Source organism: Castor canadensis, chromosome 8 (genome assembly GCF_047511655.1).
Source record: "Castor canadensis chromosome 8, mCasCan1.hap1v2, whole genome shotgun sequence".
Lineage (NCBI taxonomy): Eukaryota > Metazoa > Chordata > Mammalia > Rodentia > Castoridae > Castor > Castor canadensis.
Genome location: NC_133393.1, coordinates 119,714,822 through 119,738,779, shown reverse-complemented (window position 1 = coordinate 119,738,779; position 23,958 = coordinate 119,714,822). Strand labels below are relative to the sequence as shown.

Sequence of the window (23,958 nt, the reverse complement as noted above, 5' to 3'; positions counted from 1 at the left end):
GGTGAAGAATCACTCCAAAGTGTTTTTAAGATTGGCAAAGGAAGAAGCCCGGCTTTAGATCACATACTCCCCTTCTAGGAGCAAGTCTCCTTTCTCTTTTCCTGCTCCGCCCATCGTTTCTACAGACTAAACAGCCAAACAGGGTTTTGGGGTTGCTAATTTTCTGCTTTCAGGCAAACTCACACCGTTACAGATGTGTCCCAGCTGCTGGCATAGCAATCCCAGGCCAGTGTAAAATTTCCAACTCCTTCAACTCAAGAGTGACTTCACACACTTTGGTGACAACAGCCTTCCAAAAAAGCAATCACAGCAGTGTTTTTAAAACTTTGGTGGATAAAAGGCAAGGGGGGGGGCTACTATTTAAGTAAAAATGTCTATTAATCAGCTTTTACCAATTCTCTTCTTCCTTAACCCACGGTCAGATCACTTGGGGGTAGACATGCTGTTTATATTTAGGAAAAACGGTTACTTGATGTTTACCCAGTTAGTCTAGGGTCTTGGATCAGGCCTGGTGGCCCCGTTGAAAGAATCCCAGTGTGGTGGCTCCAAAGTTATTGCAGTGGGTGGGGGAGGGGGAGCTTTCCTTTTTTCTTTTCCAAAATTATTTTCCTAAAGCAACCCTGTTTGGCTGATCTGGCTTTTGTAGGGGCCAGAGTAATTGTCACTTTTTCGGGGTGAGATCTCTTTGTAGTGAAAGCCTGAAAACCAGGCCAAGAGTGACAGTGTCAGTCACTAAGTTTTGCTGGCATGCCTATCACTATTCGCTGTCTTCTGTCTGCTTTCTTCTGTCCTGTCATCCCTAAGACAAAAATTTCCCTTGAAAATCAAGATCCCTCTTACACCAATGGGCTACTTAATCACCTGGCCAGTGAGAAATCCATTGGCATCTTTTTTAGGCAAATGCCTTTGAAATGAGTGTATTGCCTAGGGCTTACTCCGTAAAAGAGTCAAGTTCCTGAAGGAAGGTTTCCTCCATCACCTTGGTGAAACAGAGAGAAACAGCTGAAAGAGAGAGAATTATGATTTGATCACAAATGAACTTGGTCCTTAAAATATCTGAAGTCACCTAAGGTGCTTTGCGCGCATCCGCTCAGCATGGGACATATGTAGCCAACAGTTATTCAGAGTTTCCAGTGTGCCAAGCACTGTTCTTAGCTCTTCCCACACATTAACTCAGTACTCTTAAGGGCCCTGTGGGAGCTACAAGCCAATTGATTTTTAAAAAGAAGGTAAACCAAATTCGAGGGCTTGACAATTCGCCTCAGGTCACCACTGATTAAAACTAGGCTCCCCATCCTGGGAGACTTCGCTCCCAGATCAGGTTTTTCGGTTTCTTCCATTGGTTCGCGCTCTGTGCGCTGAGTCGGCCCGTCCGGGCAGAAGCTAGCTAAAGCTGTCTGGGAAGACTTTCTCCGGGGTCCTGTGCCTGGGAAGACGCTGTCACTCGGGAGCCTCTGTCAGTAACTGTAATTCGCAGAGGTTAGGGCTGCCTTTGGTAAGGTGATCTCAAAACAAATTTACCAGAGTGCGGCGGGAGAGTGGAACTCAAGAAGCCGAGAAAACACAAGCGCCCAGCGGCTTAATGAGACTTGCCTGGCGGGGGAACCAAGGTCCAGGGTTGAGGACCCTGGGGACCCAAGTGCTGAAAATAGGCTCTCAGAGCGCCAAAGGAAAAAAATGAGACACAACGTTTAAACCACTGTCAGGGCGAGAGAAGAAAGACATCAAAAAAAGGGAGGCAGTATACAAGAAGAAAGGAAACCAGCACCTCAAAGATAACTGAGTCCCCAATTCAGACAAGGTTCCATCCCAGGAGACTGAGAGGAAAAAAAAGAAGAAAAGAAAAGAAAGCAAGGATATAAAAAAGCAGTATTGAGTGAGCCATATCGCGGGGGGGGCGGGGGGTGCAGGGGGTAACTGAGCGGAGAAATTTACAAGTACAGAAAAATTTAAAATTTGCTTTAAAAATGGATGAACTACTAGTCAGTGTGCCCTTTTACTTAAAATGACACTGGATTAGATTTTGTTCCTCACAGGAAGAATGAAAATATACTCTGCTTAGTTCTGTTTCTCCAGAGAAGTGAATTTCTTACAAAGAAAACTCACATTTATTTAAGACGTAAGCAGGTTGCTAGAAATGATATTTCAACACTTAACTGTCTGCAAGAAAAGCTACACTAGTAAACAGATGACTGACAAAAAACAAAACAAAACAAAAAAAACAACAAAAAAACACCAACTGATAGCCCCCAGAGTTGTAGATGGACACCTACCAAGGCTCTGAGGAGGAAGATGGATTATTTATTTATTTATTTACGCTTAGAATTTTTGCATTCTGAGAAAGAACAAATGTACGTTTGATTTAGACTTATAAACAAGTTTTTTTTTCCATAGTAAAAATCTGTCTGCCCCAAGAATTCTGCATTATTGAAAATTCTCCATGCTTCTTTTAGAGGAAGAAATGAAATACAAATTAATCCATGACCATTCACTTCTGCCCTTACCTGCAGACCCTTATCAACTCCTGAACAAAGGGGGTTGTTTTTGAGAGGTTTGCTTATTATAGATGATTTCACAATATGCTAAACAATTTCAAACTGTTACTAGCTCTGGGGACCCAGCACACCTAAGTAAACACATTAGTACCTGCCAGAGCTGCTGGAAGAATTTGTGGAGAAGACAGCTGAGGAAGACATTGGCCTCTGCTTGAATTCTAAGACTCCCAGGAGAGATCAAAGGACTAAGTAAGTAAGGACATTTAGCAGCCTTGAGAGTAGAGAAAGTAGCCAGGCCTTACAGCATTTATCTTTGTTCTAGCACATGGCATAGCCACTTCATCTCACAGACTGACTCTGAACTAGGATTACAAAAAGTTGCTTTCAGTAGACTGAACCTTTAGGACCAAGGATCACCTTGTATAAATTTAATTAGTTTGAGGGAATTACTTGGAGGGGTTTGTGGGGGGAAAATACCATGCTATTGCTAATTTACTAATGCACTGGATTAGGCAATGAGATATTCAAAGTTCAAAGCAAAATAAAAATTTCCTTGTATAGTGGTTGTGGAGACAGGGTTATAAGATGAAGAAAAGAGGTAAAATATTACTAAACAAAAAAAGAAAGTACAAGTGGTAAATTCTTCTAAGTGAGGAATGTCTTAATACAGATAATGCTCACTTTAACACACCAAATTTGGTCTGCCAGTCTTAAGAGAAGTTGAAAATGATGAATTTCTTCACTAGTGTCACCACAAAAATATATAAAAAGAGTTTGAAGAAAAGTGAGACCATTTGACATAAATGGATTTCTACAAGATCCAGATTTAGAGTTCAGGGATCAATATATGATTATTTAAGTTAGAGAAAACTGTCTCACTAAATATTTCTGTAATAATATAACAGAAAATCCTTCATTGTTTTGTACTTGAAAACTTTTATGTGCCTTTGAAAAGAGGCTCAGATTCAATCCTAAATTGCTTATCTATGCCAAGTTATTATGTCTTGATTTTCTGCTTCTACAGTCTTGTTTGTTTTGGCTTTGGCCTTGGTAAAGATTATCATCATTAATATCAAACAAAAACATTTTAATTGCAAACACACCAAAGGTTTCATTGGAAAGCCTAATATGTCAGCTACAGCAGTGGAGGTCACACGAAGTCTTTGAGAAATATTTAATGAAGAAACTTCCATAGGCAAACTTATTCTAAACAATTTCTCAAGTTACCTAGCTCAGAAAGATAGAGAGGATTTGATTTGCAAAGACTGAATAAAATCCATCAACAAGTAAAGTCTGAGAATTGATAAAAGCATTCTGCTGCTGAGTAATTTACAATATGTAAATATATATGAAATCATAAAATAAATGAGCTCACCTTGTCACTTGATATTTTATTTCAGTCATGTAATGAATTTAATTTTTCAAAATATTGGTGTATTTGTATCTATACACATACATGTAATAGACATATAATAACAAAAGATGCCTTGTTAATGGGGATATACAGTACCCAGGCATAGTCGTACATACTTGGTTGGCAAATGCTTTATTATTTATTTTTTAAATAAAGTTACTGATCTCATTTGGAGTTCACTAGCTAGCCACTCTTGAGAAAAAGTTTTTGGAAAACATTTGGCAAAGTGAGCCAAATTATCCTGCAGACCATAAAATGTTCCTTGTTAATTTCCCAAGGTTTCTCTTTCAGGGTGCTTGGTGGTTGAGGGAACAAGCTTGTAGCCATGATAATTGCCTGGCTCTGAGTCCTGACTTTATACTCCCCAGATGGAGGGGTCCTCTTCTCTAAAGTAGAAGTAATAACAGTACTCTCTCACTGGTAATAGCTCATTCATGTTGCCGTTCATTGTTACAAATTTCTTGCTCAGCCACAGCTGGCAAAGATGGAAGGAACTATGGGATTTGGGGTTATAAAACCCTTTTGATGACCAATTTAGATTTACTAATGAAAAATAGAGAACTGATATTTATGTGTGCCCTGTTTGGGCTTAGCGTTTTACATGTATTTTCTCAGTGAATTTTCACAACCCTGGGAGTCGGGAACTGTTATCCTCCCCCTTCTTTTTATAAATGAGGAAAGAGGACTAAATAGGAGCAGTGACTGTATCAGAATTGCTACATAGTAGCAGCTTGGGTTTAATGGAGGTAGGCCCCACAGAAGCTCAGCAGTTTCTTCCACTGAATGTCACAACTGCTTCTCTCAGACCATTGAAGGGGATTATATGTCAATGTCAGTTTCCTTGAAACTTTCTGCATATTTAAAAAGCATTTTAGAAGAAACTCAAATTATCCATAGCTCTAAAAACAAAGAACAGGTTGAGTACACCAAATTCAAAAACCCCAAATCTGAAATGCTCTGAAATTCAAACTTGTGATTGCAAACACATGACACTCAAAAAATTTCAGATTTGGGGGCATTTCAGATTTTTTGGATTTTTTTGGATTTTTTTGGATTAGAATGCTCAACTGCAAAGTTTGTGCAAATGCACCAAAATATGAAACACTTTGAAATCCAAAACACTTCTAGCCCCAAGTATTTGGGATAAGGGATGTTTCACCTATATTACTCCCTAGAAAGAGGCCTTCTTTTCTGGGATAGCTAAAGTTTCTACATGCCTGTAGGAGGTGCTGTCTGCGGTGTTGTCTAGTACATCTGCAGTGCAGGATTGGAAACTCCAGCCCTTGGAAGGTTAGAAACAAGGTTGGGTTGGGAAATACTGAACAGTTTGATTTTCACACCTGTAAGCTAAAGACTAGCTGTAGAGGAAAGGAGAAAGGTGGAAGTAAAGGGAAGTAGCAATTCAACAGAAATGGCTTTCTCCTTTCCTCTGCTTCATTCACATCCCACTATGTTTCTTGGTGGTCGTTTCTTCTAGAGGTTACAGAATAAACAAACCTGGCACACGTTGTAAAATCCTCATAGGAAGGGACTCCTGGGGTTTCCTGTCTCTCTAGGGCTTTGCTGTTTGCCCCTGCTAAGAGGTTTCATGTGTGTTGTTGTTGCCTTTTGCCCTCAACCATTTAACCCTTCAGTCTGGTGAAGCAACCCTTCTTTCAAAGAAGCCCACCTCACTTCAAGAGACAGATTGTTCCCTTCTTTTATCTTTCTATTTGGAAAACAAACACAAGCCAAAGAGAGTCCTTGAGGATATTCCAGTCTGCTAGGAACCAGTCCAGTTCAAGAAAACTGGAGAAGAGTTAAACGCAGCACCTGGGTACTCCAGAGCCAAGTTTGGGAACCGTCTGGAACTCCAAGGAGGGGAAAATAATTTGGACTAAATTAGTTGAAGATCTTTTAGGAAAACAAGCAAAGAGTTTTTTTGTGGAATTTCTTACAACAGATTTTAGTATATTGAAAATGCAGTTGCTAATCTTGGGTAAGTGAAGAAGAAGAAAGAAGAGAATAAGAAGAATGAGGAGGAGGAGGAGGAGGAAGAAAGAAGGAGAATATTGATAGTTGATAACAGGAAAACATAGATTTATTGTGGATTCCTTCACTTCTAATCACAAGTGTGAGAGCTGTATGAAATATTAAAGTGCCAGCTTAGTTGAGACAAAAGAAAGCAATTCATTTCCCTCTCTTTTACTCAACCTGAAAGAAAACACCCAAATAAATGGGCTTATGTGGTGTGTAAATTAAAATATGGCTTCTCTTTATTTGTGCACACATGTCTTGGAACATTTTTTCCAGATGAATCAAATTAAGGCCAACTTCATTCATATAGAAACTTATTTTTAATATTACAATACCAAGATCCCCACACATTTTATATACAATCCATCATTCTGCATTTAAAATAGGTTCCTTAAGTTTACATACAAAATAAAAGTACTAGGAGTATTTACAAAAATACATTAAATACCATTAAGATTAAACGTTCCCACTTTGCTTTAGACAGGAATGAACTTCTTTTGCATTTGTCACAAAAGGATCACCATAATAAATGTTAACATATTACAAAACCAAACAAAAACAAAGTAAGGGCAGGTTCTAGAGCTAAATCACTCGCAGTTCCAATAATAAAAGCCCAAAGGCCTTTCCATTTGGGTTTGTACAACAGTTTCTTTGTGAATATGTCTCCTTCCTTTTCATAAACTCTGGGGTCTGGGTTTCCTAAATATGAACGCAGTGTGACCTAATCTAAATGATTAGGCGAAGAAGAGGGCCTTCCTGCTGCGTGGAAAATGTCGCAGGCGCCAGCACGGAGTCACTTCTCCACTACCTCTTCCACGCAGGGGAGTTTGCGTTCCTCTGACGAAATGCTGTCCACGATGGAAGAAAGGCATCGAAGGCTGCTGGAGGCCGACGAATCAACGCTCGCTCCTCCTGAGCACAGGAAACAAACACACACACCCCAACGTGGTACCAAGGAAGGAAGGAGCCCGCAGCTCCGAGCCCCGCGAAAGGCGTCTTTGGCAGCTCAAGCGGACGGCGTCCCTGCGCTCACTTGGCGCCCTTTCTGCACGGAGCCAGCACCCAGCTCCTCCCGGAATGCTCCCTGGCGCGGCCCCGTGCCCTTTGTTTTACTTTACCTTCCTTAGAGGTTATCACCAGCCCCCTGGAATGATCCGAAACACTTGGCCACTGGTTGCTGCAGGTGCGCAGGAAATCCGCACCCTCGAGCTGGAGGGAAAACCAAAGCAATAGATGATTAGGAAAGAAACAAATTCCCGGGGATCGGGGAGTTTTCTGGGGGTGTCTCTCCTACTTCCTTGGGCCGAGTATGCGTTTCCTGCCTATTGCAGGGACTCGATCTTCTTGGGTCACTGGGGGTTCATGAGAGAGGGAGCCGAAGGGGCGGGCGAGAAAGGGGGAAGGGAAAAGAGACGAAGCAGCTGGAGGTTAAGGCTCCTAGGAAGGCATTTAATCAGCCTTTGCATTTTCCTGCTTGGTAGCATCTGGGCTTGCTTACAATTTCTTGCTTGGGTCTGTAGCTGTAGGGGTCTACTCCTAGCTCCTGCATTTTCTCCTGCTGATCCAGCCGGTGCAGCAGGTCCTGCAGCCGCTCAATGTAGTTGATGGCGCTCCGCAGAATCTCCACCTTAGGCAGCCTCTGGTTGGGGTTGGCCACAGTCCGCCGCTTCAGTGCCTCGAAGGCCTCGTTGATTTTCTTTAGCCTCCTTCTCTCGCGCAGGGTGGCTGCTTTCCGCCGGTCGGTGGGGGCAGATTTTCTCTTACAGGTCTTGCAAGCCCAGATCAGACATTGGCCAGGGCAGTGGGGAGGCTGCAGGCCGGGGGGCGCCAGTACATGTTCCTCTCCGCTGCTGTCGCTCCCGCCTTCCGGGGGCAGTTGGTCCTGGCAAGGGGACAGGGTACCATCACTCCCTGGATATAAAGGGGAGCCCTCTGCCACTTCTAAAGGCTGCAGAGTAACATTTTCCCCGTCCAAGTAGAAGAAATAGGAGCCAGTTTCAAAAAGGTCCATCATCATGTTCTCCTTCTTGGCCTCTGACTCGATCTGAACTGGGTGATGGACTCAAAACCCCAGAGGAACCACCCAGATGGTATTTAATTAGTGCGGTGACATAAGTCGACCCAGCTTTATATATAGTAGCTCCTGAAACTCAATCCAACTTTTAGCTGTCATGGAGCATCAGTCTCCCAATGTGATTACAGCTAGTGTTCTCTAGAACATCTAGCTTGAAAGAAAACTGAGAAGTGTCACCTCCCAGAGTGATATGACAGTCTATATGAAGAACAGGTTAAAATAAAATACACAGAGAGAATCACGTAACTCAATGCTTCCATTTTGGACAGTTTAGACCTAACCTGCTTACAGGACAACTTCAAAACAACTGGGGATTAACACTGCGCCATTCCCCTCCCCCCTGGACTCATCTGAATTCTAAGTATAGACTCATGATGAAAGATTTCAAAGGCAATAGCCATTGCTCCAAAATAGCCTGGTTCGTATCTGCAGTGTGGTTCAGTTCTTTTCTCTGCCCTGCTTGTCAAAAAGATGCTATTCCTCTGAGTAAATCCATTACTGTTCTTCAAAATTATACATGACTTCAAGTTATACATGACTTTCAGGCTTCAGCCTCAATAGAAGCAGGTAAATCTCTTTCCTCTCTTTTACTAAGGCTGTAAGATGTTTTGGGAACTGGAGGGGCTGGCTATCACTGTATGAACGACTTTCTGGATTCTTCCATAGTGACCTTACCTTCCTTGGCTAGCTACATTTTATTGGGGGAAGGGGGCAATCAATATCGAAATTCTGTTTCCTTCCACGTGGAGTAGTAGTACATATGAAGTTAGGTGTGAGATCAGGGATGGGACACAATACATGTAATAACTCCTCTTTAAGAATAGTTTTAGCGAAAACAAGACACAATAACTGCTCTGTATTTAGGAATGCACCTGTGGTCCCCTCCTAGGTGCTTTGGTTCTACATACTCATGCTTTCGACTTATTTATTGCATTCTCACTGTGCATTGACTTCTAACAATTTGATTGATAGGATTTATATGAGAAGGCACAGGCAAAGAAATAGAATTTTTTATTGCAGTGTGTTTATGGCTCATTACAAACAGGGTTGGTACTTTGGGAGGTACTATAGGGCAAAGGTGAAGAGCATGGGCCCTAGATTCCAAAGAAGTCTCTTCAAGGCCCAGCTAGGTTGATTTCTACTTATGCATCCATGACTAAGTACTAGGTTTTGATTTCTTCAAGGTAATAGTGGTTGCTTTACCAAGTTTTGGTGCAGATTCAATTGATATCATGTATGTAAAGCATATAGCTGGAAGATGAGCATTTGTTATCATTTATAGCTAAAGCTGTGTAAAGCTTTCCTCATAAAGGAAATAAAATAAAACACAGCTGTTGGTGAGGTCCTCCTGCCCCTTTTTAGTTTTTGTTCTCTTCTCCTATTACTCCTCCTTTATTTGATTTAATTTCCTTCCTTAGAACTCTCTTACACTCCCTCCACTGATAAGTCATCCTTTGGGATGACAGTCAACCTTGCTTTTGGTCTTTATAGTCAGTGCCTGAAAAACTAGATGGAAAGGTCTTATTATTCTACCTCAAGCAGTGATGATTATAGGCTATGTTCCATTTGACTTTATAAAAATATAGAGAGAGAGTGAAGATAATGCAAGGAATCAACTGTCAGATAATTAGGAACTAGTCAAATTTTTAACTCAAGTTGCTTATTCCAGAAGGTAATTACTCATAATCTCCATTGAGTCACAGGCTTTGGATATTAAGTTGTAACATTTTTGGCAGGTTTTATGTATTTGTTATTGTGTAGCTATATAACTGCTTCTCAAATCTGAAAACCATTCTTTGGTTTTTGGAGTGGTTGGAAGCCCAGGGAAGAGTAATAAGAGGCCAATACATTTTTTTGTGATTTTTCTTCCATTTCCAACAGTCCCTTGATTGTTAAAGTCAGTAATTAAGATTACACATTGAAGGCTTCAACAACTCAAATAAAACATTTGTTATGGAAAATGAGCTTGTGCTTTTAGTGACACTATGCTGTGTCTTATAAATATAATGACAAGTGCAATTACATGGCATTGTTGCTCAAATAATTAAGATAACAATGACAGAAATTCATGTATTCGATATTTATTTGCTATTTACTAACTGTCAGATAGTGTACCAGGTGCTAAGGATAAAATAGTCCAACTTCTCATAGAATTTCAATCTAGAGGGATGAATGAAATTGATAAAGGGACAAAAAACTTGGAGAAATCAACCTGGAACTGGGGTATGGAAAGCTTAGAAGTCAGTTGTTTCAGACCTATGAGGACTGAGTTAACCATAACATCTCTAATCCCCATATTTTCATCCATAAAATTGATATAATGATAAAACATGTTCATACTCTCAAGGTTTGTCGTGAAGATAAAAGTTTTAAAGATGTGAAGTTACTTAAAATGTAGCATATTTGAGAAAGGAAAAAGAAGGGAGGGATGGGGAAAAGTCAATCAGTGAGTGCTAAGTTATAGTTAGAGGAACAACAAGTTCTGGTGTGCTAATGCACAGTAGATGTCTATAGATGACAATAATGACATGTATTTTTCAAAGAATTAGAAGTAAAGACTTAAAAAGTTTTCACCATAAAGAACTGGTAAATTTCTAAGAAGATAGATATGCTTAACCTGATTTAAACATTATACAATGTATCAAAACAACATGGTACTCATTAATATGGACAATATTTGGTTTTGTATATTATTAAAAATAAATTGAAAAGAGGTGGGGATGTAGTTCAGTTGTAGAGTGCTTGCCTAGTTTGTGCAAGGCCCTGGATTCAAACCCTCACACTATAAGAAAACAAAACAAAACAAAATTCAAAGTAAAAAAGTATAGTATACACTATAAAATACCTTTATTATTGTAAAGAGAAAAATGATAAACTGTTACTACTTAGAAGTTTTGAAGCTTGGGTAATAGCAGTAACATTTAAGACTACCATTTTGTGGCTCTCCACTGACTTTCAGAGGTACATGCCAGGAAATCTGCACACCAAGAACCTGCTAAATAATGTAAATGTTCTCTTTCCTTTTTATTTCTTTCATTCAAGTGTCACCAGTAGAGAAGCAACCAGTATAAAAATGTAGAAAAAGAAGATTAAAACACAAATAAAGAGAGGTTTTGGGAGCTGATAAGAGCCTCCTATGTAGGGGGCACCTTTTCATTGATAAGTTAACTTTTGCCCTTTGAATTGTTATTCTTTATTAAATTATAAATCCCTATTTTCCAGCATGCTCTAGGACCAGTAAGTTTAGCATTAGTATTCCCCTTAGTTTAAGTAGATGTTTTTCTTTTTCTTTTTGTTGTTGTTGTTTTGGAGGTTGAGGGCAGGAAGTGGGAGGAGAGAAAAAGAAAATGCCAGTTGGGAAATACCATTCTTTGTTAGATTAAGTCAGTGGGAGAAAACTCACTGATTCCAAACAACTAACAGAGAACTGTTGGAACTCAAACTGTTTACAAAATATGAGATGCCTGTAACTGCAGTTATGATATTTTTCAGTAGAACTTGGAAGACATAAATCTTGACAAGTGGTCAAAACACATTGATGTAAACTGAAATAATTTAAGCTTCAAATAGTTAAAATACATTTCAAAAATTAAGGAAAAGTAAGTAATAATATGGAAATAAATATGTTGTTAATATACCATTCCAAGGACCTAGAGTTCATTCATAATAAAATCTGAAACTAAGTATATGATAGAATTGAAAGATTTCAATTAGTATACTAGCTAATTATTAATTCATGTTTAAATATTTTAAATGCATTTTCCATCTTCTTCAAAAAAGCTTGAATTATTTTCTCTATGGAGAGGACAGTGAAGAAAAGGAATATGGTTATCTCAGTTAACAATGGGTTTAACAATGTGCCTTTAAGAAGGTATGTGGTAGAGAACTTTGGAGCAAGACAGAATCTAAGTTCTAGCCATTCTTAATTATGTCTTCCAAGCCTCAGTTTTATGAGATAAAATGACATATATAATACATACACAATAGGCTTCTTGTTAGAAGTATGAAATGAAATAATATATGTGAGTCCATAGTATGGAATATACACTCAACAAATATTAATGGTCTTCTCAATTCATAAGGCCTGTAGTGAATCCATTGTAAAACCTAAATTTAGTAAGAAAGATGACTAAGATAAATTGGGGGATTTATTTGTGTTAATGATATCATCAAAGTGAAAACATTGAAACTAATGACTAATGATAAGTTTTCATGCATTTATGCTCTTATTAAAATTTCAGATTAATGGGGGAAAATGACAGTAACTAAAGGTCACACAAATGAATTACTGAGTTAAGAACTTGGAAAGAAAGGAATGCAGTCCCCTCAGAGTATATGACAATGAACAGTTTCTGCTGAATGGGAACTTCAAGGAAAGATGGTTTGGGGACAGAAGTTTCTGAGATGTTGGGTTGGTACTTCTGAGGAGTAAAGTTGAAGCATTTGGGAGAACCTGTATATTGGGATGGCGGTCACAGTAGGAAGAAACTCAAAGAACAAATAAACATGGACACACAGTTGAGGGTTTGTCAGAAACTGGTAAAGAATTTTTTATGGTTATTTGGAGATATTGACAAATTGTTGGTTCAAAGAAAGCAATTTCAGTCATTAGTTGAGAAAGTAGAACTGAGGGCCTATCAGAAAATGATCATACTTTTTCAAATATGAAAAAAGAAAGAAAGAAAAAAGGGGTAGAAGAAAGGAGAGAGGATAGAGAGAAAAGAAAGAAGGAACAGAACACAGACTAGCCTACAGAGAGCAGGGTCATCTAGCAAGGGCAATGAGTGGTCCTAAAGAATAGAAGGCAAAGGAAGGAACCACTAAGTGAAAGGCAAAATTCAAATTCACAAGAGATAGATTAGTGCTTTAAATTTGTGGCTACTAAATGAGTAACATGAACCTGGGCACCTGTAACTTACCTAATCTGCAGACAGTGTGTGCCCAGAGATTCCCAAACACTGTGGTAAAAATAGTTGTGCACTTAGACTGACAACATTTGAGTCACTTCAGAGGACATGGGGGAGGGGCACAAACCAAGCAGAAGAAAAAGAAAGATGTTAAAGGTGAACAGATGGTGGTAGTGAGATAGAAAAGTGGCTGGAGACTTTGGTTGAAAGACTTGTATAGTGCAGCCTTTTAAAAGCAGCCCCAAAGACATGAGTCCAGGAAAAGCAAAAGGGAACCAAAGAGGCTGCTCTCCAGGTCTTTTAAAGGAGTATATTTTTTGCTCTTTGCTCTCACCCCCCATCACCATCCAGCTAGAGAGTTGAAGCTAGAGTATTCGGTTTATGCACTAACTTCAAAATGACACACGAAGAGTTTACTGCTCATTTCTTATTTCCTAGGCATGATTTCCAGAAAAGAAGATAGCAAACACTCTTTTTTGCTCAGAAACATTCATTCCTTGGTGCAAAAAATGAAGTCCTCTTCTCAATTCTGCATCTCCCTCCCTATCCCTTTCATCCACATTTCTGAATCTGAGAGTAAAATTGTGCACCATTAGAACTCTCCCAGGTTAAGTATTCCTTTCTTGTGAGTGACCAGTGGTGTAGGTTTGCTTAGGCCTGACTTTCAGCCCCAAAATGGTGAAAGTCCAGAACAAATCAGAATGAGCTGGTCACCCTAATTCCCAGAAAAACACCATAGATGTTTACATATGTCTATACATAAATAAGAATAATGTGCAGAGTACAGGATATATAAACTTTTTATTTTAAAAAAAGTACTGTGGATTACAAATGTGAGGTTTGATGTTAAGCAAACAGAAATTCTAGGCCCAGCCCTGCTATATGTTAACCACTTCAGCTTGGACAAGTTTTTTAGCTTCTCCGAATTCAACAACTAGACTCTAAAATGAAATAACATCATTTTATAATATTGTTTCAATGCTGAACTGCAAGCTTTAAAAATGGTTAAGATAGTTAAAAAAATAAATAAAAGTAAGATTGTTTCAAAGACTAAAATAATTTTATTAAAACACAGTATACAGTATCTAACATATGATAAATATTGAATAGAAATTAATATTATATTATTTAATTATAATTAAAAGAAGAGAAAAAAAAAAAAAGAAGAAAAATTCATGGGTCCACTTATCACCCTCAAGAATTAAACTCTGCTTTGTTTCTCATATGAATAGAATTTTATTTAATATTACAAAATTTAAATTTTATACTGCATAACTTTAAATATAATACAATTTTATACATCTACATTAACTTTTTCACTTAAAATATTACATAACTATTTTTTCATGATTTTCCATATGGCTAATATTTAAAGTGTCTAAGATATATGGAATGATTTTTTTATGTTGCTTAAATCTTTACAAAACAAAATGAATTCTGATATTTATACAATCTAAGTTATAGAAATGCCTGGTATTACTATCTTGCTAAACTAAGCAAATGTCTCTAGTGTAGAATGGTTAGCCAAGTATTTTCTTACTGCCCTCCAACTGGCTGCTTATGACATATTGCCCAAAATGGTTGGTGCTTTAATGCCTATGTCATGGCCTACCATGACAAATAGCAACCACTGTACAAACACATTACTCCATAAAGTCTCTGTACCAGTTTGGGAAAAAAAATAACTGTTTAATCAGTTTTACATACGTATCTCACATTTTTTTCAGAAACCAAGATATCTTAGTATATGGATAATACATTTTAGTACATGAAAGATGATCAAAGTTACAATGTGTTTAAGTTGCATGTAATCTGGAACTTTTTAGTTAGAGGCAATACATGTTCAGCAGCTTACTAATCACATAAAATTAATCATAATACTAAATTTTATCTTCTCTTATTTCATTACCTGGGCTAGACATGGGGATATTAGAAAAGCTTTGCTGTGAGATTTCACAATACCATTGTCATTATCATCATTACCACTTAAACTGATTTTTCATTTGCTCATATTTATGTATAAGTAAGTTGTTTGAATTGTAGCAATATCATGTTCAAGAATTGCTATTTTATAGAGACTAAAGACATAATATATAGATATATTTTTATTTTATAAAATTGTAATTGTTATTCGACTCTAAAAAAAATAAGTTGCAGCCCTGTGTTGAAGTGCTTTAAATAAAAAATCTCCATTACATATTCACAGTATTTTTACCAAGTATGTTACATAGTTGTGTCCATTTTAAAGAAGTATAAAGCAACACAAAGAATAGCTCTCATTTATTCACCAAAGATCCCATGCTATGAACTAACCTGGCTCCTGTGGCAGTGATTTACAAAATCAAAAGGAAGTTCTCATTCTTAACATCTTTAAAGTGACTTGAAGAGTAGGCATTTAGAGGCAATGTAACTTAGAGGAGTGCTGAATGTTTACTTGGGAACCTAGTGGGTAACATCCATTTTTTTCTTGTTGTACAGCCAAAAGAGTCAATGTTGACTACTGATGGCTGAAATTCAGATCTGAAATTCTGATCATAATTTTCCCATTAGGAAATAATGATGCAGTGGTAGTCTCCATGTTCATTATCATGGAGATGTCACAAAATAGATGTTGAAATTAAGATGGTCAAAACACAAGGTCCATTTCGTTATTCTACAATGCACAGTGAGAAGCATAAGGTGAAGAGATGGAATAGTTTAGCACATTTATGATAGAGTAAAAGTGGTGTAGTAAGACTACATATCCACATTCTAAGTTACACAATGCTCACATGTCCTGTCTTTTTTCCCTATCAGTCTATCCCACGTGTTGGAGTTATAAGGACAAGGGTAGAGGGTGAGCAGGGGATTCTAGTGGATAAAAGGGATGGTGCCACTACATGGATGCTCTGTATACTTTGCCTAGAGGTGTAGCTCATCTAGAGTCTTTTCTAAATGGACGTCACATGTTTTGAAGATATTATGTTCTTTTGAAATTATTGAGATGTCTAAATGAAAATATGTCAACAGAGATAAGGAGAAAAATAAAACAAAACCTATTTGTACAAAAAAGCACACGAAGAAAAGGCATTACAGGATCTTTTCAAGGAGAAATTTTAGTTTTTGAGATTTCTCATAATTTAGATAAGCCAAAACAATACAAATTTCTGTTAAATAATTTGATATATTTGTATTGTTAATATGAATTATATTGCATTTAATAAATTATTCCATGTAAGCCATTCATAAAGACTTTATTAAAAATTCCTTTTTTATAGTATCTCCTAAAATAGAAATGGAATATACTTCCAATTTTCAATCAGTTTTAATTTTTTTAGTCAGATTTAATAATTAGGAAAAAATGCTTTTATTAGTATTCATGTATTATTTGACAGAATGGAATTTATTTTAAATGAGGTTATTACTGAAAACAGTGAAAACTTAAAACATTTTAGTTCCAAATTTTTTAAGTTACTTAGAAACAGGTTAGTTTGAATCTTTTCTCCCTCAAGTATGGTAGACACATTGATCTAAGGAAAGCAAAGGCTGAGGGTAGAATTTGTGAGTTTGTTTTCAAGAAAACAATTACATGCTGTTGGAAATCAACAAAAGAAGCTTCCACTCCACTTCTCACTTCCAAATCCTCTTGGAGTTGATGCCAACTGTCCCTTTTGACACTTGTTCATTAATTTCCTTTCAATAGAATTATTCTCTTCATTCAGCTGTTGTGGTAATTTAAGGTTTTATATACTTCTGATATAGCTTTTTCTGTGTTCAGAGTACCACATAACAATGGAGGCCTAAAGCACGTCACAGAGTCATTAGTACAATTTGCCACTTGTTCCATTATACACGCTCACACTCACACTCACAAAGGGAAACTTTTGCTTAACCTCTTAAAAAGTGAAAACAGCAAAATCAATTAGTTCTTTCTATTAGGCCTTAGTGGTCATGACAACAGTAAATCCATGCTAATGCTTCATTTTCTAATCTGTGTCCTGTATCCTTTCACGTATCTGACCTGAGTGCATCCAAGAAATCGGTTCTAGACTGAATACAGAATTTTTTTAATCTTCATTTGGGACCCATGTGTGTACACACTGTAAGTGAGCTCTTTTCACAGCCATGACCAGAAGCACTAACCGATCCCAGGCAAGAAAGAATAATCATTGTATCCCTTTGTGAAGTATGGTCAACATGCTAATTTTAATCTGTGATCAGGAAAACCCCTCATTTTGAGGATTACTGGGCACAAAAATGAATCATATAAGGAATGACTCTAGACATCTATACTATTGGTTTTGTAAAAAAATGAAGTTGGACCGTGAAGTAGCATGACTTTTCCATGACACAACGAGCTGTTTCCTTGTGTGTCAGTTTTTGTTTTGGGTTAGTGAGAAACATCACATCACAAAGAAAGAATGTTATGCTGTTCCTGGAAATGTTTGTATTTGAGGTTAGCCAAGAGGCAGCAATTATTTTGTGGTTGTTATGCTTAAGTGTAAGTGTGAAAAGTGGTTTGATATTCTTTCACTATTTCTTTTAGATCAATTAATGAGGCTTAGCGCTTAGATTTTGTACTATGTTATGACGTAGTAGCATTAAGGCCATATGTTGCCATTTTTTAAAAAAATAAGAGAATCAAGTCCTTTCCAGATAGTAATTCTTTAATCTTATATATGTGATTCTAAAATACCTAGACTTCTCATGTTTCCTAACTTTATTTTTACTTCTTTGAGGATTTAGTATTTCAAATATTTTTCTAAAACTCTAATAACAGATTTTTTCTTTAAGTTTCTCCATGTCAGTTCACCAAAAATGTTGGTTTTTTTCCTGACTTTGAAGGCAATCCCAGATATCTCAAAGGAATGAGTTATCTTTTGAAGATTAAAGTGATGATTAAGATCAGCTTTTAGGTATATGATAATACCCTAATACTATTTTTGGCTGAGGTGAGTTATTTGAAGAGTTTTAGAAATACATTTCATTAGTAAGAACCTTAACCACAGGAAATGTGAAGTATGATCTTATGAGATTCGGTAAGATTAGTGTGAAATTTTCTGAGAGTGCAGTAACTTAGATCTACCTTCAGAAGTAGGAAGCATAACTATTCTGAGGCTCTGGGACTTTAAATAGCCTATTAGAGTAAAGACAAATAATCAAGAGGGAAACAGAGAAAGGAGGGAGATGAAGAGAGTGAGAGACACATAGGAGAAAAGGTAAGGTTGTGAAGTAATTTTGAGTTTGAAATTGACCATTAGACTTCCATCAAAATCAATTCTTTAAAAAGAATCAAGAGATTATAAAAATTAACACACAATCCAGAATTATTTAATATGTTAAATATTAATAGGTTAACAGAAAAGGTTTTAGGGTAAGCACATCATCTTTCTAATGTTTGCTTTTTTGGAAACAAAATTTGGTGGTAAAGAAAATACAAATCACAGAAAACTTGGAAATGCGATGTTTTCTCCAGTATGCTCGCACATTGAAGTTCACGACAATATGGAAATACAGATTATTTGTGGAGTGTGGGTCATCACACTATACCCATTTTCCACAGCCGCCATTTTCCACATCATGAATATTGATTACAGTGTCTGGTTCTATGATTATTTATCTCCCAACACTCATCACAGTGCTCTACAATGTCCATTTGTTCATATTACCCATTACATAGGATAGGAACTATTGAGTCCTCATCTTAGATTACAGAGAATAACTAGTCTAAAATTGATACTCTGTAATTTTTAGGAATTAATGAATGAAAGTGATAATTATGAAAACCTTCATTCACCTTCTTTGAGATGAAGTGCCATGGTTCTTTTTTAGATGCTTATTTCTAGTTGGTATTTGTTTAAATTATATTGATGCTTTGCCCCCAAAAGCTGTATGTAAATCAGTGTAAGATGTAATGCTCATTTACTCTTTTTCAAAGTAATTCTTCAACATTTGTTTTTGGTAGCAGTTCCTGGGATCTTTAGCGGCTCTCTACTCAAGACACATTTTGTAAGAAGATTTACTTGTCATGGAAATTGCAAAACTTTAGACATGAGTGTGACTGCCACAATTCAATCACAGTACACTAATTTGAGTTCAGTCATTCAGGCTATGTTTATAAGACAAGTTATTTATAGACTTTTGATTTAAAAGCAGTGGTGGGTTACTTATTCCTGGTCATCCAGCTTCTGAATACTTGACCATCCCTGATCATGATTTTTTTTTCTCAAAATATATATAGCTAAATGATTTTATGATAGTAAAAATAGATATTATTTACAGTATAAAAGCACAGGCCATGGTACATTATGCAAGTCCTTTTCTTCGGTAAGGCTCTACTTTAAAATATGGAAATATTCCTAACATTGCTTTCGTGTACCCTTGACTCAACTAGCAAAAATGCTTTGTCTTCCTTATTATGCTTATGCCTTTTCTTCAACAAAATTAGAAACAAGGGCAGAACAGATTCTGCCTGGAAGTAAGAGTGGGGGGGAAGGGCAGGGGAAAGAAATGACCCAAACAATGTATGCACATGTGAATAAATGAATAATTAAAAAAAAATAAAACATGGATTATAAAATATGTCAAGAAACGTAAACCCTTCATTCAATCACTCTAATTCTAGAATCTCACATCATAATAAATATAATGATAAATATTAGTATGTACTGAGTGCTTACTGAGAGCCATTTAAAGTTCATTAGATATTACTTCCTTTTTAAAATAATATCCTTTTAAGAGTTAGTATCAACTGAAAATATTTACATTGTACATTTAAAGTGAAAACAGCTGTGTTAGTATATTTATATGGCCATAACAAAATACTTGATGCTGTGTAATGCACTTGGCCGACAATTCTGGTGACTGGAAGATCCAAACAGCATGGTGCCAGCATCCTGATAAGGGCCCCCTAGATGAATCACAACATGTTAGAGAAGTAGAAAGGAAACCTGGTGTGTACAGAATGGGCCAAGCACCTGGGGTAGTCTCATTCAAAACATCTCATTCTCATGAGAATGAATCCCTTCACATCAGACTTATGCCATTCTCATGAGACAGGCTTTAATTTCTTCCATGGTGGTCTCCCATAACCCACTCATGTAGCCCCACCACTTATCCGTTCTACCAGGTCAGCATTGACACACAAGGATCCAAGCTTCCAGCACATGAACCTTTGGGGGCACATAGCACATTCAAAACATAGCCTAAACGTAAAGAAAATTAATGCTAGGATAAATCAATTGCCCCCAAGTAGTTTTTGTTTCAAAAATAATTTCTCATTAGAATTAAATTTGCATAAACATGTTTCAAATTGTTATATTTTCTTTTCCTTTTTTTTTTTTTCGCTTAGAAGTCAACCTGAGGGCATACTTCTTGGTGTATAATCACATACTTCATTATATTATGAGAACTGACGTACAAGCCATTCTGTATCACTACTGGTAGATTATGTGGCATATCATTTAAAAGTCAGGTAATGGTTTCTTGTTTGATAGATTTATTTAGAATGTGTAGTTCACTTAAGTAAGTATGCAACCTTTTTCTTTATATTTTGCTATACTGCTCCTGGCAGTGCCTATCAACCAAAGAATGGATAAAGAAAATGTGGTATATATACAAAATGGAGCTTTGTATATTTAACAAAGTAACCTTGATACTGACCCCAAAGTATTGAGGAGTTATCTTTTATTTCTCAGGATAAACACTGAGTTTTTCCCAGAGTTTGGAGTAAGTCTGAGCTTTCTGGTGAGACCAAGTTGCTTCTGATATATAAAGATGAAGATTGTGGGAGCAGGAACCAAATAACTTGCTTCAAATAATAAGCTTCAATTATCTGACAAATTCAGTTATATTAAGAAGGTCTAGAAAAAGCTAAAGTAAGACACAATAAAATTTTAAAGACTTTATTTTAGCAACCAGTGACTCATGAATTGGGAAACAGGAAACAGAAAGAATAGTAAAGCTCTGCTGAAGAAATGTCTAGTGGAATGATTTTACAGAGCCTGTGTGAAAACAAGGGAAAACTGGATTGGTTACTGTTACACAGTTGCTTTCTTTGGTCTGCTTCATTGGAAAGTTCCTGACTATATAGTTATAATTTAGTTGGTGGCTTTTGATTTGTTGAACTCAAGTTTTGTTTTTCTTTGATAGTGGCATTTGCAAAAGATGGCCCAATTTAAGTTTCACCTACACATGTAATTCAAATAAGATTAAGGCTACTTTCTAGGCTTAACTGTGTCTGGCTGCTCAGAGATATCTCTGGTCTGGCCTGCAATTTATTTTAACTGATCATTTCAAATTATAATAGATTATATGATAAGCTACTTTTATGAAATCTGTTAGACGGAGAAGTAAGGCAAACTAAGCCAATGGCTTAAACTTCAGGTTTTGTTTCTGGGACACACATCTTTAAATGCTAACCTGTGAAGAAAATGCTAATGTGTAACATTGGGATTATAAACCCATTGAGCATTAGAAGCTGAGGGAGCTGTGTCTGAAAACAGTGAAATTATTTGAAGACTTTAAATGGAGATATATTCAAAGTATTTTAAAGATCCCTTCTCTCCAGAATCTGTTTTGGTTTCTGTTGAAGGGGTTAGATCTAACATAATCACATTTTCTTTCTATCAGCCAAGTTTCCTGCCATCATTTATTTAATAACTTATCCTTTATTCCATTAGCTATTAAAATCTTATAACATCATCCGTTTTAAATAAACTTGTCTGCTTCATTGCACTATGTGCTGCTTCTCAGAAGTTCACTCTTAACTTTAAATAATAAAACATTTCAATATATAGGAGGTGGTTCTCTTAACATTATCAGTAATCAACATTTTGAAATCTATTTCAGTAATTTTTTCTTATAGGTTGGCATACATTGTATGCATGCATCTGTGGGATTATCACAATCAACCCCCTTACACTGTTAATGTGTGATAATAAAAAGTTTGTTAAACACACACACACAAAGACTTTCAATTTTGACATAATCAAATACTAAAAAGATTTTGATATTGCCATATTAACCTCATGAAGGAATTAAAGGATTATGTTCTATAAAAATTTATTTTAAAATAATAAAAGTAGGCTTCAATTACTAAAATAATTACATTAAAATTTTTCTGAATACTCAGTTTTCTTCAGAAATGAAACATGAAATTAACCTCTTGGTATTTGACAATTTGAACATTGCTAGTGAACTAATTTTCCTCCTTTTGTGTATATTAATTTGTTGATCATTGTTTTTGAGTAATTATTATGCAGTCACCTGAATTACAAAATTTCTATTTGGTTATAATTTTTCAACCTATTTGTACATTCTAGGTATACATTTTTCTACAAATAATGACCATTTTAACTTGTTATTTTTATTGTTTTGGTTAAGTTAGTGGTAATACATTTTGGGTACCTGATTTTGATAATTTTCTACTTCTAAATCTCTATGGTATGCTAGTTACTCAAAACATTTATTTGTTCACTCATTCATTAATTCATTCACTCATTCAGTTACCATTTATTTAGTGATCAGGAATTGATCACTATCGATCTATCTATCTATAAACTATCTCTATCGTCTATTTAATCTATGTATTTATCTATCTATATATCTTATATCATCTGTCTGTTGATATTATCTATCTAATCTTTATTGATCTACCTAATCTATCATCTATCTAATCTCTACATACCTAGCTATCATCTATCTATCTATCTATCTATCTATCAATCATCTATCTATCTAATCATCTACTGGCCCAGCCTGAGTCTCTGCTTTGTGTATGCTCCCGAGGAAATGAGCCACCACTGAATCTAGCTGGTGAGAAGAACCCTGCTTCCGGCTGACCCGCTTCCCTGCCACTGACTTTACTTGGATCTGAATAGTGCCAGTTCCTGGACTCTCTTTAGCCTTGTTTCACCTGCCTGTTATGATAGCTACCTCATAGTAGGCTGCTCTCAAGTGTCCTGCTAGCCTGGTTTACCACCTGTTCCTTGTTACTGTACTCTCTGGACCTAGTGCCTGCCTCCATACATGCACATGCTGGCAGTTCAGTCCACACCTGCCCCTGCATCTCCAGTACCTGCCTCACCCTAACAGATATCTTGTTCCAGGATATCTTGAAACTGCCTCACCCTCTTTTTTGAGTTAAACTAGTTTTGATTAAATCTTTTTAAAATATATACTAAATACAACCTCATTTGCATTAAACATAATATGATAAAAGAGAAAAAATATTTTCTTTAAGACTCAGAGGCATTGACTGTCAGTTCTTCTACCTTTGCTTATCTTTGATCCAGAGGTATTTCTTTGCTGTCTGACTAAAAGGATATTTATTTTAGCATGTGAATGTAAGCAACGTTATTTTACTTCTGCTAAAGTGAATTTTCAATAGAAAATACTTGCTTGAGTTTCCCTCATGTGTAAGATGTTATGCTAAATGCAACATGGATAAAATCATGAGACACATTTAGTCCTTGTTTACAAGCAGAGTAAATGGAGAATTCCAGTGGATAAGAACATGTAAAAAATGCCTTCAGAAAGGTACTTAAGAAAGGTAAGAATTAATTAATGAGGGATATGTAGCAGACAACGCACGGTATTGGAAATGTGTAAGATATGTTTAAGTAAAAATTAGAACAAGATGTGTTCCTACTCTGTAACTACAACTTTGTACTCATTGACCAACCTCTTCACATCTCAGAAAGAATTCTAACTTGTTTTAGGTCTAGAGAAAGATGAAATACTGTGGGAAAGATATTTTTAAAATGTGAACTTGAAGGGCTGGTTACTGACCAGATCAATGAAATAATCAGTGTTGAGAGTTAGGAGCATAAATTTGGCAACAAAGTGTAGAGAGTTGGGAAAGTAAACAGTACAATTTGGTTTGGTCCAAATGCATATTGTGTTTTGAACTTTCTCTTCTTAAACATATGCCTTGAAGAGTAGGAGGCTATTATATTTTTGATGAAGTATAATTTAACAGTTTTTCATATTTTATTTTTGTTTATATTCTAAGAAATCTTTCTTTACCCAAAGGTCATGAAGATTTTCTTTTACTTTCTTTTCCACAAGATT

The 23,958-nt window shown here is 36.4% G+C and overlaps 1 protein-coding gene and 1 long non-coding RNA gene across 3 annotated transcripts in view; one reads left to right on the top strand and one right to left on the bottom strand.

Moving 5' to 3' along the window:
* Nucleotides 1-6,226: 6,226 nt before the first annotated feature.
* Nucleotides 6,227-8,173, bottom strand: Myf6 (myogenic factor 6). Its single transcript, XM_020173063.2, has 3 exons — nucleotides 7,424-8,173; nucleotides 7,044-7,134; nucleotides 6,227-6,837 (listed from the first exon to the last, which is right to left on the bottom strand). The coding sequence occupies exons 1-3, from the start codon at nucleotides 7,940-7,942 to the stop codon at nucleotides 6,719-6,721; spliced, it is 729 nt and encodes a 242-aa protein (XP_020028652.1). The 5' UTR covers nucleotides 7,943-8,173; the 3' UTR covers nucleotides 6,227-6,718.
* A 239-nt stretch (nucleotides 8,174-8,412) lies between these two features.
* The window catches only part of LOC141425807 (uncharacterized), a 153,466-nt gene continuing 137,920 nt past the window's right edge, over nucleotides 8,413-23,958 (top strand). For both annotated transcript variants that reach the window (XR_012450916.1, XR_012450915.1), the window contains exon 1: nucleotides 8,413-8,566. This is a non-coding gene — a long non-coding RNA (uncharacterized lncRNA). The remainder of the gene's footprint in view (nucleotides 8,567-23,958) is intronic.

Excerpts from the sequence above, each read along its gene's own strand:
- Myf6 (XM_020173063.2), bottom strand. The coding sequence starts at position 7,942 with ATGATGATGGACCTTTTTGAAACTGGCTCCTATTTCTTCTACTTGGAC. Across the intron at positions 7,135-7,423 it reads ACAGACCCAAGCAAGAAATT|CTCGAGGGTGCGGATTTCCT; the intron begins GTAAGCAAGCCC and ends TTTTCCCTCCAG. Across the intron at positions 6,838-7,043 it reads GGTGATAACCTCTAAGGAAG|GAGGAGCGAGCGTTGATTCG; the intron begins GTAAAGTAAAAC and ends TCCTGTGCTCAG.